The 13950-nt window shown below is 43.0% G+C and overlaps 1 protein-coding gene across 3 annotated transcripts in view; it reads right to left on the bottom strand.

The window, feature by feature from the left end:
- Positions 1-13950, bottom strand: part of LOC106580806 (limbic system-associated membrane protein) — a 461182-nt gene that overhangs the window by 36399 nt on the left and 410833 nt on the right. For all 3 annotated transcript variants that reach the window (XM_014162257.2, XM_014162256.3, XM_082966521.1), the window contains one exon: positions 4505-4737. In XM_014162257.2, the coding sequence (XP_014017732.1) occupies positions 4505-4737 (233 nt within the window). The remainder of the gene's footprint in view (positions 1-4504; positions 4738-13950) is intronic.

The raw sequence follows: 13950 nt of genomic DNA, 5'->3' as shown, positions 1-13950 counted from the left end.
ATATGTGTGTGTGTGTGTGTGTGTGTGTGTGTGTGTGTGTGTGTGTGTGTGTGTGTGTGTGTGTGTGTGTGTGTGTGTGTGTGTGTGTGTGTGTGTGTGTGTGTGTGTGTGTGTGTGTGTGTGTGTGTGTGTGTGTTTTTTTGACTGCACTGGGCCTTTAAGCCCTCAGAGAATAATCATTATTTTGTTCATTTCAAATAAAGTTAATCGTCTGTAGTGATATTAATAATATAGCGCTTTTGATTATACAAAAATAACCTCAAAGTGCATATGATGGGCTGAAGGGAGATGTGTGTCTGAATGAGCAGAATCAGTCAACTAATCCAACAATAGCACAGATCCCTTCAACAAAAAGCTACTATTGGGTTGTAGGAGTGAATGATTGATAGGACAAGCTATTCACAGTTCTGGGGCCTAAGTCTTTTCAGTCCTGAAATTGGACCATTGGCCAGCTCTTTCACAGTTGACGATAAGAGTGAGAGCAAGGCCCTAACAGTGTGAACGACCTGTGTTGAGTGGCAGAGTGCCCAAAACGAGCATACTGCTGACCTGAGGACTGTTGTAGGGCTGAGACAGCCTGACATAGGTGACAGGACCCTATTAAAGCATAGCTGGGGAGAGGATATTTTCAGACCAGTTGCCAGGTGAGACAGAGAGCATGTGGCCAGGACAGCACTCCATTTTCCATACATAACATCTAAAGAGGTTGGCCATCTATATTACAGCCTTGAAAAGTGGATAAAGGAGAGGCTCTCCAGGAATGATGGGACGGGCCTCTACTTATCCTCTGAAACATGGCAGCCCTACACCTGAAGCCCTATTGATGTGTTTGAAGTCACGTGTGTCCGTGGGATGGCCCCATTTAAATGCATGAGGTGCCTCTTCTGCCGAGCATAAAAAAGATTAAAGGAGATGCCTTTTTTCCCCTTGATTTCAGCCAAGTCAGCCAAAGAGAAAACGGAATACTAAATTGTTTCTTTCATTAAAACATCAAGGAGTCCGTTTCGTTAAGGGGTTCAAAGGCGACAGACAATATCTGCAGTTGTGTAGTGTGTCGCGTTCTCTTCCTCCCATACAGTCGCTAAAATAATGGGCAAGGAGAAGACAGCCATTCTTCTCCAGAGGGGTGGATTGGCGGCCGGGAACAGCCACCGATCCACTTGGTAGATGAAGTGTTAAAGCCGCCACCAAAAAGACAGACTAGTAACACAATATGTCTGACAATGGCCTTGGCAATAAGGAGCCTTTCAGCAAGGAAAGGTGGGTGGGGGAGATGGCTTCCTGAAGGACCACTAAAAGGTTCCGACTGTCCCATGATAATTGGTAAAGGTCAATTCCTCCTCCTTGCGCAGACTTCAAAGTAGAACTGCTTACACCCCCCACGCGCTCTTTAGAGTGACACACTGCCTTCACCATCTCCTTAGTAAGTGCCTCGGTTCACCCCATTAAATACCACACCATTGTGATTCAGGGCTAAATGTGGACAAAGCCATTGTGGATCACCTCTGTATTGATCGGAGATAAAGGAATCACTATGGAGATCCTTTATGACGATGATTGAGATGAAACTACACTTATCTATCATTATGAACATGAAATTGGAATTAGCTCGAGAGCAATTGTTATGACCAAATAAATTGAATGTCAAATCAATTGAGGTCGCAGTTCTTGTTCTCAATTGGCCTACCTGGTTAAATAAAGGTGAAATAATACAAAATAAATACAAAATTCCTTTCATTAACTGCCACTTTGATTGACTCAAAATGTGGTGTGGACTTCATCTTAATCATTAACTATATAGCAAAACTCATGCATTGAAAGATAGCTGAGGAAACCCAGATAGAGGTTGCTAATGGATATACATACGGTGATGCTAAAGCAAACACAAAGTAGTTCAAATTTTGGATCTGACTTATTTGGTAAACAAGTAGGAGTTTATAGTAGTATCTCTATTCACTGCATGGTGGATCTGTGTGCTTGTCTGCTAAGACCCCGCGTTGCTGCTTGGCACTCTAATTTAAATGATTTTGATTTCTTAACAAAGAATGAAAAATGCTGACATTAATTTATAAGCGACCAAATCAATTCTGATAAAAATCCGCTGACAAAGCGGTGCTGTTTGCTGCACAAAAAAAAACAGATTACTGCTGCCTGCTGCAATAGGAAACCATCATGGGATCTATTTTATTGACAGATTTCAATGGTCTCAAACATTTGGCACATGACTAGCATGCACTAATGCACAAATTGCTCTTGACACACTGTCATATGCTTAGCAAACTCCAAAGTCAACCAATGGTGTCAGAGTATCCTAGTCACACAGATTTTCAATGGCTCCACGTCAACGGCTAGCTCGGGTTGCCTCAAAATCAAAAGAGAATGGGTTGGGAAAATCGCCATATTATGATTCATATCATGTGCAATGACCCTGTCTTTAAGCACCGATGCCTAGAAGCGTGCTGCAAGTCCATGGCTTTATTATTCACAGAAAATGTACTTTGTCTGATCATTTGTTTTCCAATTACACTGGTGTCCCTGCTTGCAGAAATTGTGTCAGCTTCGGTTACATGAACATGTTCTCTGATAGCTAACTAGCAGGTAGAGGCAGTGTTGCTGCTGCGGTTGGAAAAATTTTCATACCATTTCATACCACTTTTTTTACTCAGCTTTTGGATTTTCTTGTTTGTGTCGTTGAAAGGGAAACCACACACACTTCATCCGGCAGACATTCCCCCTTAAACTATGTGCAAAAAATGTTGGATTCAGCAGTAAATGGCTGTTGGATAATTGAATGATGTGATGATGGTGTGACTTTCTCCTATAGCCAATCAGAATTCTACTATTACTAACACAGTGGGATGTGATATGCTTTCAATATGAAGCCATAGTTTCAGCATGGGGGGAGAGGAAATTAATGAAATGCTTCACATAGGAAGAAGTAAGCTGTCACATTGTTATAAAAATGACCATAGGAGTTGGCAAGACAGTACAAACAGATCTGGGACCAGGCTAATGTCAGCCCATATCCACATAACAGTTGAAGTCTACAGTAGGACTATTGGAGAAAAAAAGTAAAGAAGGACGAAATACAATGTGGAATCAATGTTTAGCTCTAAATGTCAAAGTCATGAAATATGTGCAGATAAATGGAAACACAGGAAGACTACATGAGAAATACCAATGATCAAGCAGTGTCTAATGGAACCCAATGGAATTCTGGTAACAGGGAAGAATTGGCTGGGACAGATCCACTTAGAACACAGCACAAGCATCAATTCATGTATTGAACTTTTAGTGCTATTAATAGACCAGCTCTTACGTTCATCGCTATGTGACGGCGTTCTCCTGTAGCTTTTGTGTGGTAAAATGCTATTTTAGGATCTCTTCCATCCCTAATCACTATTTGTCTGAGATGAATTTCCAATAGGGGGGTGGTGCTGCCATCAATGGAGACAAAATATAGACACAATTATTGCACAAACTATTATTGCACAAACTATTATTGCACAAACAAACACATTATAGCACAGATTAGTCAATGTTAATGGGTTAACTTGAATGTCAGATTCAGGTTTGATGTGCAGCACAAGTGCACCAAGATAAAGATAAAAAACTACTGGAAATTGCTTCAGGGGAAACGGCAAGAAACAAGACCTCACAGTGAGGGCCTCAGATCTACATTCTGCCGGGCAGACAGAAGACTCCTTGTCTTCCATACTGTGTGGACAGTTGAAAAGGAGTTCTTGACAGCTAAAGAGAACTCCCTGTCAGCTGTCCTGATAATATGGAAGACAATGAGATTACAGAGACCTATAGGTGGGCTGCTGGTTGACGGAGGACGATGGTGGGCTGTCAGACTTGAGACAAGCAGCCATGTACATGGTTGAAATATACTTATCCATGTTACGTTACTGGAACTTATTGATTACTTTACATGCATAAGGAATGCATATGTTAGGGGTCAAGAAACGGTCAAGAGGAACTAGTTGGGTGGAAAGTTACTGAGTGATATGGAAAGGTACTGAGTGAGAAAAGGGAAAGTGCAGAAAGTTCATTTCTGTTTAAATATGTTATCGTTGAATATGAACGTTCCTAAGGAGGGAGGCAAAGGGCAACAGTCTAATTTCAGTTCTTGATAAGGCAGGCCACTTTCTGAGGAACCAGGACCATGAGGGATGTGGAAGGGATGTGGAATGTGGAACTCAACTCGAGAGAAGGTCAACAGATGAAAAGAGAAGACACTGCTGGGAGGGGGGCCATATGGGTCGGAAGGTATAAAGATGTACTTGTGTGGCTGTATGTTGTCCTTGCAGCTGTATGACACAGTGGGTGAGTAAACTTGGTTAAAGCTTTTTCTAGTTGTCCGTTCCAGTTTTTACTCGGTTTATTCCGAACCTAACAATGGCCAGGCTACTGTAACCTTTTACTGTAAAAAGGGCATTATAAATACACTTTTTGGATTGATTGATTGGTTGATTGATTGGTTAATTGTGCTAGTGCCTACCTTGGACAATGAGATGGACATTAGAGGTCTTGGACTGCTGTTTGGTCTGGATGGAACATGTGTAGGAGCCCTCGTCGTACACATCCACTTTCTGGATGCGAAGGCTGTACTCCAGCTGGCCCTTGTTCACCAGGTCCACACGCGGGTCCAGCGACCACTTGTCCTCCCCAGCGAAGATGATGTTGGATCGGTTGAGCCAGGCAACTTTGGACACCTTATCATCCACGTAACACCTGGAAGGAGAAAAGAGAGAGGGAATTAACCAAGTTATGAATCAGGTCGATTTGAAAAAAAATGATGCGCCAGAACCGCGTGAAATTAATATTCAAATCTATGTAGGTCTATTGTATATTGGGAGAGACCACTATATGTAGCGACCAAAGATGAACAAAAGATTAATTATTGGAATGAAAATTACTCCTCCTAATCTGAGGCATCTCTGAGGGATAGCTGAGAACATGCTAGCAGATACCCAGAGACTTCCAGTCATTGCTCTAACACTAGTTAGCAACTGCGCTAGCACTAGTTAGCAACTTTCTTCAAACTGCACGCACAAGCTCATCTGACTCCGGGGAAGTAGATTTGACAATATCCCTTTAAGCTCTTTCCTATCTCTCTAGTTCTTCCTGCTTTGCTCTCTCTTCTGATAAATGTATAATATATGCCATTAAGCAAATGTTTTTATCCAAAGCGACTTACAGTCACGCGTGCATCCATTTTTCATATGGGTGGTCCCATGAATCAAACCCACTATCCTGGCAATGCAAGCACCATGCTCTACCAACTGAGCTCCAGAGGACCACAGCGATATGTAGGTGAACAGTGATGGTTCTCCTCTTGATTAAAAAGGACATCAGTATCCTCATGTTTAGCTTGGCTTGTTGCATGCTGTCAGAGCATTATGCAGTGTATAAGTATGACGCCTACGACTCTGTGTGTTAGAGCGCCTGCTTAATGAATAAATGTAAGGGGACGTCTGAATCGATGAGAATGGATATCATGCATAATATAATATGGCAGACATACGCCGGAAATGCAAATTGAAAACTCTGCCGCTCGACACAATATATCGGGTGTATTCAAAACAGAAAGTGAATTAGTCGGGGAGCAGAAGTTGTTTCATGATGACCCTGAGGGGTTCTCACATGCAGTAGTGTCACTACTGTGGCCTTTCCTATTGAAGGAGAGGTGGCTTATCAGCAATCAGGGAGGGCCACCATCTTAATAATGGCCCGTATTTGTAAAGCGTCTCAGAGTAAGAATACTGATCTAGGATCAGTTTTGTCTAATCATGAATAAGATTATATGGACAGAAGGGACCTGATCCTAGACTAACACTGCTACTCTGAGACGTTTTTTTTGGAATATAACCCATTCCAAAAAAAACTCCACCCTCCACAGGCAAACCCCTAATAATACCCAATAGCCATGACATCACTTCATGACATCTGAAATACTGTACATGTCTCTTAAATAAAGCTTTTTCCAACATCTTTATCAGCCAATAGGAACCCGTTCTAACCCTCTGCCCTCCAATCAGAAACACCCTGGACTCCCCGTCAGATGAGCAGAACTACAGCAGGAGCACAGTAGTTTCCTCATCGCGCTTCACAAACCGTCCGCAGGCCCCAACGCTCCCTGGCCACCGCATGCAGGGCGCCAGCCAAACCTTTTTCCTGTTCAAACTAATAAGCTGCTGGCCTAGAAGGCAAGTGGCTCCTGCCTCCCTCCCTCCCTCCCTGTCTCTAAGCAACCCCTGTTTTGGCGAGCAGCAGGCAGGTGGTGAGGCAGGCAGGATGACAGGGGTCTGGTGGGTTTGACAGATGCCTGTGCTGCTGAGCTGAGCTGGGCCGCGGCCATGCTGCAGGGTTCGCTGTGGGGGAAGTCCACAGCTCCCAGTACAGACAGCAGATGCAGAGTGGGAGACTCTAATGAGAGGGGAGAGGTGCCACGCTCTGGCAGACAGCTACTCCCCCTGTACTCCCTTCATACTTCCCCCAGCAGAACGGACTGAACTGAACCATGCTGAGGGGGTGTGAGGGGGTGCTGGGAGGCACAGCTGCTCTACAGGCAGGATACAAAAAACACTGAAAAAACAACGAGCTCACTTACATAATCACACCTGCTCTCTCTCGAGCGATCAATAAACCTGACCAAACCCCCCGTAACACTGTTTTGATTAAAAGAATGGAGAATTACGTCGGTGGGTCATGGGCTAACTACCTTTCTACTTTGGTTTGTGAGGGGGGCTGTTCCTTTAACAAGTCTTTCTGTTTGCACGTGGCACACAGAGGAAAAAGGCAAAACCAGGTCATATCTTTTCCCCTTACAGCATTTCCTCGCCCCAGATACGTTCTCGGTAGCAGGTTAAGTGTATTTCCGGGAAGGTGGTCGGTATTCTCCAAGGACATGGCTTAGAGGGAACAGTGCATTCGCTTAAAAACTAGGAGGAATAGAAAAGCCCTTGGTAGGTAAAGTACAGAGCAGACGGCCCTCAACGGATGCCAGATAAAAATGTCTTTAGAGGACTAATGATTTCACACGTTCATAAACAACCAGGTGATTCATTATCCATGTTTGTGTATAGTGTACATAATAATCAACCTACTAATTAATTTCACACGTCTGCCGTTAAGAAAATTCCGGTAATTTTACAGACCCTAGGAACTACTGATAAACTGTTGAATCGACGCAAAAGACGAAATTAACCAAAGTGGGTTCAAACACAAATCATTATTATTCTTGTAAAATTGTGTTGACACAGTTTATGGTGAGGGTCACATTAATTGCTTTGATTCAAAAGGAAAGTGTGATGTTTTTGAAGGTTGTTTATGAAATCCACCGAGTGTAATGATGCATTTAAAAGAAAAATGATGAGGGTGAGAAAAAGTCTCCTTTTATTTATAGACTTAAAAGGAATTGATATCATTAGGGGGAAGAAAACAATGCCCTCTGGAACCGAATCTAGCCCATAGCGTGAAACCTGCGGGAAATCAATATATCCTACATGCTACAAATACAACAAATATAACTAACTGTACAAGTAAATAAACCCCCAGTGGCAACAGAACACACATGTTGTACAATGAAGAAAAGGGAGAAATGGGGAGAGAAAAAAGGAACAAAAAGATTGGAGGCTGCTGGTTACCTGAGGATGCTCCTTTCACCTTTTGGTGCCTCCTTTGAATTACTTTTCCCCAGAACACTTAGCACTTTCTGTTCAACATGATTCACTCAGAACAGCCCCCAGAGGAAGAAGCTGTGTGCTTGTGACATAAATGCATCTGGAAAGATTGAGACCCTCTCCTTTGTCTTTGGGCATTTTTCCACAATAAAAGCCTTTAAACAGCCACAAAACATTGGAACATTTCCCCATCATGCACCTTTTCTTGCTCTCCTGGTTCACATACATCACTGTCGGAATAATCAGTCAAGTAGAAGATTATTATTTTGAGATGCATCCTTATAGTACAGTGACTGCTGGTTTATCTGTCTTGCAAAACCAGTTGTGGAGGTGAGAAAAGAATGCTTGAGTATAACAACTGTGAGATAGATGATACCTCTGAGAATCCTAGTCAAGGGGATGTAAGGCAAGGGCATCCTGCTTCGATTAAACCTCCTGAGATGCACTCTCTGCACATTGTGCCTCCATAACAGAGGATAAACCTGAGATGAGCAACCTCTTCCCTCACAGTAAATAATACATTATATACATTCGAAAATAATTTGCTGTAAAACGCCCTCGGTATGATCCATAGGGAAAAACAATTGAGAACCTGTTAATACTGTACTCTGAGGAAGAGAATGTAACAGCAAAGGAGGTAAGGCTTCTGGACAGCAAGCATACTGGAGTATGCTACTGTGAATGATTAGTACTCACTCTACATATCACTGGCTGTGGCTCTATTAGCACAGGTCCCTATGAGGCCTTTGCAATAGCGCTCTCTCTGCTGCTTGTGGCCTTGAGGGAGGGCTAAAGGTTAGATTGCCCTGGCACAGAGGCCTCTAATTACCAAGACTTGACAAGGCTCCTGTCATTTTGAATAAGAAGACCACTCAAGTCTTGGTATGAGTGGTACTGTTGAAATTGCTTATTTACAGTATTACTTGTCTGGAAAGTTGAGAGGTTGGCAACTACAATGGCCATCCGCTCCACATTCTGAGAGCTCTGAAGAGGTTGTGAGGTGCACCTGATGTTTTTATGAATACACTCCAAGATTAATTGATAGGCTTATACAAGATAAAAATGTATCTTAAAGCTGTATTATGTACTTTTTGGGTGACCCAACCAAATTCCCAGACCTGCTAGTTATAGATCTGTCATTCTCATTGAAAGTAAGTCTAAGAAGCGGTAGATCTGTTCTGTGTGCGCTATTTCTATGCTTCCCATTCTTGAGTTTCGTTCTTGCATCTTTTACTTTTGGTTTTGTACACCAGCTTCAAACAGCTGAAAATACAATATTTTTGGTTATGGAAAATATATTTCACAGCGGTTTAGATTGTACAAAGATTTTCTACACTATACTTAGTTGTTTTGTCACGTAAACTGAAATTAGGTGAACTATTAGAATTTTAACAACCAGGAAATGGCGTAGCGATTCCAGCATAGTGCACCTTTTAATATCTAAAGCGACCGTTTCCTTCAACCTTGGGGTTTCTGTTTGGTCAGTCTGTGTCAGCTGTAAAAAAATAAAGTGGGTGTTTCATTCGGTCCATCATCTTGGTCCACAAGTGGAAATACCCACATCGAGTGTAATCCAAATAAAAGGCTATTCTCTTCCCAGACTGGACAATGGCTAAGGTTTCTCTCTACTCTCAGCCAGCCAGTCCTGGCGCTGCCAATCAAAGCCCAAGAGAAGTGTACAACATTTCTCAAGTTTGAAGGTCCACTAAGTTTCATTTGTGATAAATGTCCTTACTGTACACAGTCTTGACACCAGCAGTAAAACATGCAGTACAAGGTTGGATTGTTTGTTACCTATGTAGACAATTGCAACAAGACACAGTAGTCTGTTCTGCCCGACAACAGTGTTGTGTTATTTATTTGTGTTAATGCAGTGGTCTTTAGGTCCAAGGCAGAGAGCTACCTTGACAAATAAGTAAAGAATTATTAATACATTAAATGTTATAGTGCTCCCAATATCTCCATAATTGTGTGTGCATGCATGAATTAATTTACCATGCGTACATTAGCCTAATGGGTACATGGTTTATGCAGAGTTCTACATCCTGTGTTATTGAGGTTACTTTATGATTAAGTTATAAGTGCTATGATTATACACTTTCCATATTCAAAGCATTGAAGTTTTTTTACAGGCTATATCTTTAACTGAAAAACATGAAACAATATCTCAGGTACGTAAAAAACTAAACACTGTCAGTTAAAGTGATTATTTGTAAAGTACAACATTACTGTGAGTCACACATCGCAGCCCTGACAGAGTGAGATGAACAAAGAAAGATGGCTGCTATGAAAAAGTGGAGAAACCGAGAGCTAAATTTGTACTAAACGAAAGCCTGGCTATGGTCTGGATAAAAGTGTGTTTTACAGTCGATGTTTAAAGGACACATCTGGCATCCCTCAAAATGCCTCATCTCCATATCTGAAAGGTGGATAGATGGGGAGAAATAATGAGCGTTGTTGGAAAATGAATGATCCATCCAGCTGTACATTATATACCCACACTATTTCAGCCACGGTATATACGAGCTTACAGATATTCCATTAATTGCTTTCTGTCTGAGGAGGGCAACGGAACTGTTGCATGAGATAACGCCAAGACGGTCCTGATGTGTGACTGCAAGAAAAAGTGGTTTTCCGTGCTTGAATTCATGCTTTCTCTCACTATGAAAGAGTGGAAAGCACAAGGAATATTAATAACGCCGTGAAATGCATGGCTGCCACAAAATAATACACACGATGGAATAAATGCAATTTTATCAGGCTGATAATTAATCACAAAGGTGTCGACGCTCGCAGTAAAATTTTCCTGGGTGTAAATCTGTCTTCCTGCAAATATTCCAAGTCAGATAAGGAGGAAGTGAGTTTTCAGGACAGATTTGCCCCAAGTTGCCACCCAACACACTACAACAGATTGCCTCAAGACAAACCTACCAGTCACCCAGATGATTACTGAGAGAGCAACCACTTAAATTACTCTGAAGTTGCTGATTTTTATTTCAGGTGACAGCTGGCGTTGAAGCGCTCGCTCATTTCAAGTGAAAAACCCATTTTGTGGGCCTCAGCGTTGCCAATTTCTTGCTGTCACAGGTAGCTGGGAATTGACTGTGGAACATGCGGCATATCACTTTAAAGTGACGGGGAAACTGGTTATCGCTTTATGCTGGCCACATGCTCCTGTCGCCTCTTATAAGAACCTTGTTCACTCAGGAAAAATCCTTAAACCTAAACGCACTTGGAGGGTGAAGACTGAGGATTCGCCCACTATTGTCTCGCTAGCTCTGGCTCCGGAGTGGAGTGGTGTAGCCATGGACCATACATTACAGACACAACCAGGAGGTTTCTGGCAGACACCATTACACGATATGCATTAACAACAAGGTGAACCAGGACCGGAACAAACACAGTTATCAATTGAGACAGGCTGCTGGTGTTTCGGGTAACTGTTGTTACATCCAGAACAGGTTGAGATTGTTTCTACGGTAATGAATTGTATCAGACATGCGTCTAAACCATATCTGAAAGTTCATTTACAGCAACTTTTAACACCAATGTATATTAACAATAGCATACACATGATCTTCCGCAAGAGTGGAATTTCACTGAATTTGAGATTGGGGAATGATCATGTTAGCAGAAAACTCAGTTTGAGAATATGAAGAATTGACAACATCTGCAAGACATTACAGTGTTGGGTTGAAGAGTTGAAGTATTGTCTGTTATTATGTTAAAAGTAGGCCTCGTTTACACTCGTGACCTATCTGCGCAAAGCACACTTCTGAAATATTGAGCATCAACGTTTTCCCAACACAGATCTCAGAACTGTTTTGTAGTGAATTCTTCTTTAATATCCCATTAACTAGGTAGGCAAGTTGAGAACAAGTTCTCATTTACAACTGCGACCTGGCCAAGATAAAGCAAAGCAGTTCGACATATATAACAACACAGAGTTACACATGGAGTAAAACAAACATATAGTCAATAATACAGTAGAAAAATAAGTCTATATACAATGTGAACAAATGAGATGAGATAAGGGAGGTAAAGGCAATAAATAGGCCATGGTGGCGAAGTAAATACAATATAGCAATTAAAACACTGGAATGGTAGATTTGACAGTAGATGAGTGTGCAAAGTAGAAATACTGGGGTGCAAAGGAGCAAAATAAATAAATAAATAAATAAATACAGTAGGGGAAGAGGTAGTTGTTTGGGCTATTTATAGATGGGCTATGTACAGGTGCAGTGATCTGTGAGCTGCTCTGACAGCTGGTGCTTAAAGCTAGTGAGGGAGATAAGTGTTTCCAGTTTCAGAGATTTTTGTAGTTCGTTCCAGTCATTGGCAGCAGAGAACTGGAAGGAGAGGCAGCCAAAGGAGGAATTGGCTTTGGGGGTGACAAGTGAGATATACCTGCTGGAACGCGTGCTACGGGTGGGTGCAGCTATGGTGACCAGCGAGCAGAGATAAGGCGGGACTTTACCTAGCAGGGTCTTGTAGATGACCTGGAGCCAGTGGGTTTGGCGACGAGTATGGAGCGAGGGCCAGCCAACGAGAGCGTACAGGTCGCAGTGGTGGGTAGTATATATATATATATATATATATATATATATATATATATATATACATAAAAGGCGGCAGGTAGCCTAGTGGTTAGACTGTTGGGCCAATAACCGAAAGGTCACTGATTGGAATACCTGAGCCGACAAGGTGAAAAATCTGCCCATGTGCCCTTGAGCAAGGCACTTAATCCTAATTTGCTCTGGAGGCACTGTACTACTATAGAGGTGCTGTACTACTATAGTGGTGCTGTACTACTATAGAGGCGCTGTACTACTATGGAGGCGCTGTACTACTATGGAGGCGCTGTACTACTATAGAGATGCTGTACTACTATGGAGGCGCTGTACTACTATGGAGGCGCTGTACTACTATGGAGGCGCTGTACTACTATGGAGGCGCTGTACTACTATGGAGGCGCTGTACTACTATGGAGGCGCTGTACTTCTATGGAGGTGCTGTACTACTCTAGTGGTGCTGTACTTCTATGGAGGTGCTGTACTACTCTAGTGGTGCTGTACTACTATGGAGGTGCTGTACTACTATAGAGGTGCTGTACTACTGTAGAGGTGCTGTACTACTATGGAGGCGCTGTACTACTATGGAGGCGCTGTACTACTATGGAGGCGCTGTACTACTATGGAGGCGCTGTACTACTATGGAGGCGCTGTACTACTATGGAGGCGCTGTACTTCTATGGAGGTGCTGTACTACTCTAGTGGTGCTGTATTACTATGGAGGCGCTGTACTACTATGGAGGCGCTGTACTACTATGGAGGTGCTGTACTACTATGGAGGCGCTGTACTACTATGGAGGCGCTGTACTACTATGGAGGCGCTGTACTACTATGGAGGCGCTGTACTACTATGGAGGCGCTGTACTACTATGGAGGCGCTGTACTTCTATGGAGGTGCTGTACTACTCTAGTGGTGCTGTACTACTATGGAGGCGCTGTACTACTATGGAGGCGCTGTACTACTATGGAGGTGCTGTACTACTATGGAGGCGCTGTACTACTATGGAGGTGCTGTACTACTATGGAGGCGCTGTACTACTATGGAGGTGCTGTACTACTATGGAGGCGCTGTACTACTATGGAGGTGCTGTACTACTATGGAGGTGCTGTACTACTATGGAGACGCTGTACTACTATGGAGGTGCTGTACTACTATGGAGGTGCTGTACTACTATGGAGGTGCTGTACTACTATGGAAGTGCTGTACTACTATGGAGGTGCTGTACTACTATGGCTGACCCTGTAAAACAACACAATTCACTGCACCTATCTGGCGTATGTGACAATACAACATATTTATCTATTTACATTTTTGGGGTGTATCTCTCTCAGGCTTTCCACCTGGCAAACGGTCTCCATGATGGCTTTATCAAACATGGCTACGCCGCTGGATGCTTCATTAGCCTGTGGCCTGAATGCTGAAGGCGTCCAGCTGCCACCACGATGCAGGCTAGTAGGCTGGGTAATCAGCTCTGGACGCTCTGCCTCGCATTAGAGGACGCAGCCACTCACTGCCTGGCGCCTCATACACAACAGTCTCCCATTAATAATGTAGCAAGAGAGAAGGGCTGACAGAAACCTTTGCAGCCTCTCAAACTAGTTCAAACGCAAGCGCCGGCAACACGGGGAATAGGTGCCGGTGTCAATCACCTCAGAGAAGGCTCACTGGGATAATTGCTAGCCTCTCCTCC

The sequence above is a fragment of the Salmo salar genome, chromosome 20 (genome assembly GCF_965601325.2).
Source record: "Salmo salar chromosome 20, fSalSal1, whole genome shotgun sequence".
Taxonomy (NCBI): Eukaryota; Metazoa; Chordata; class Actinopteri; order Salmoniformes; family Salmonidae; genus Salmo; species Salmo salar.
The sequence above is the reverse complement of the archived record's forward strand: the minus strand, read 5'-3'. Positions and strand labels throughout refer to the sequence as shown.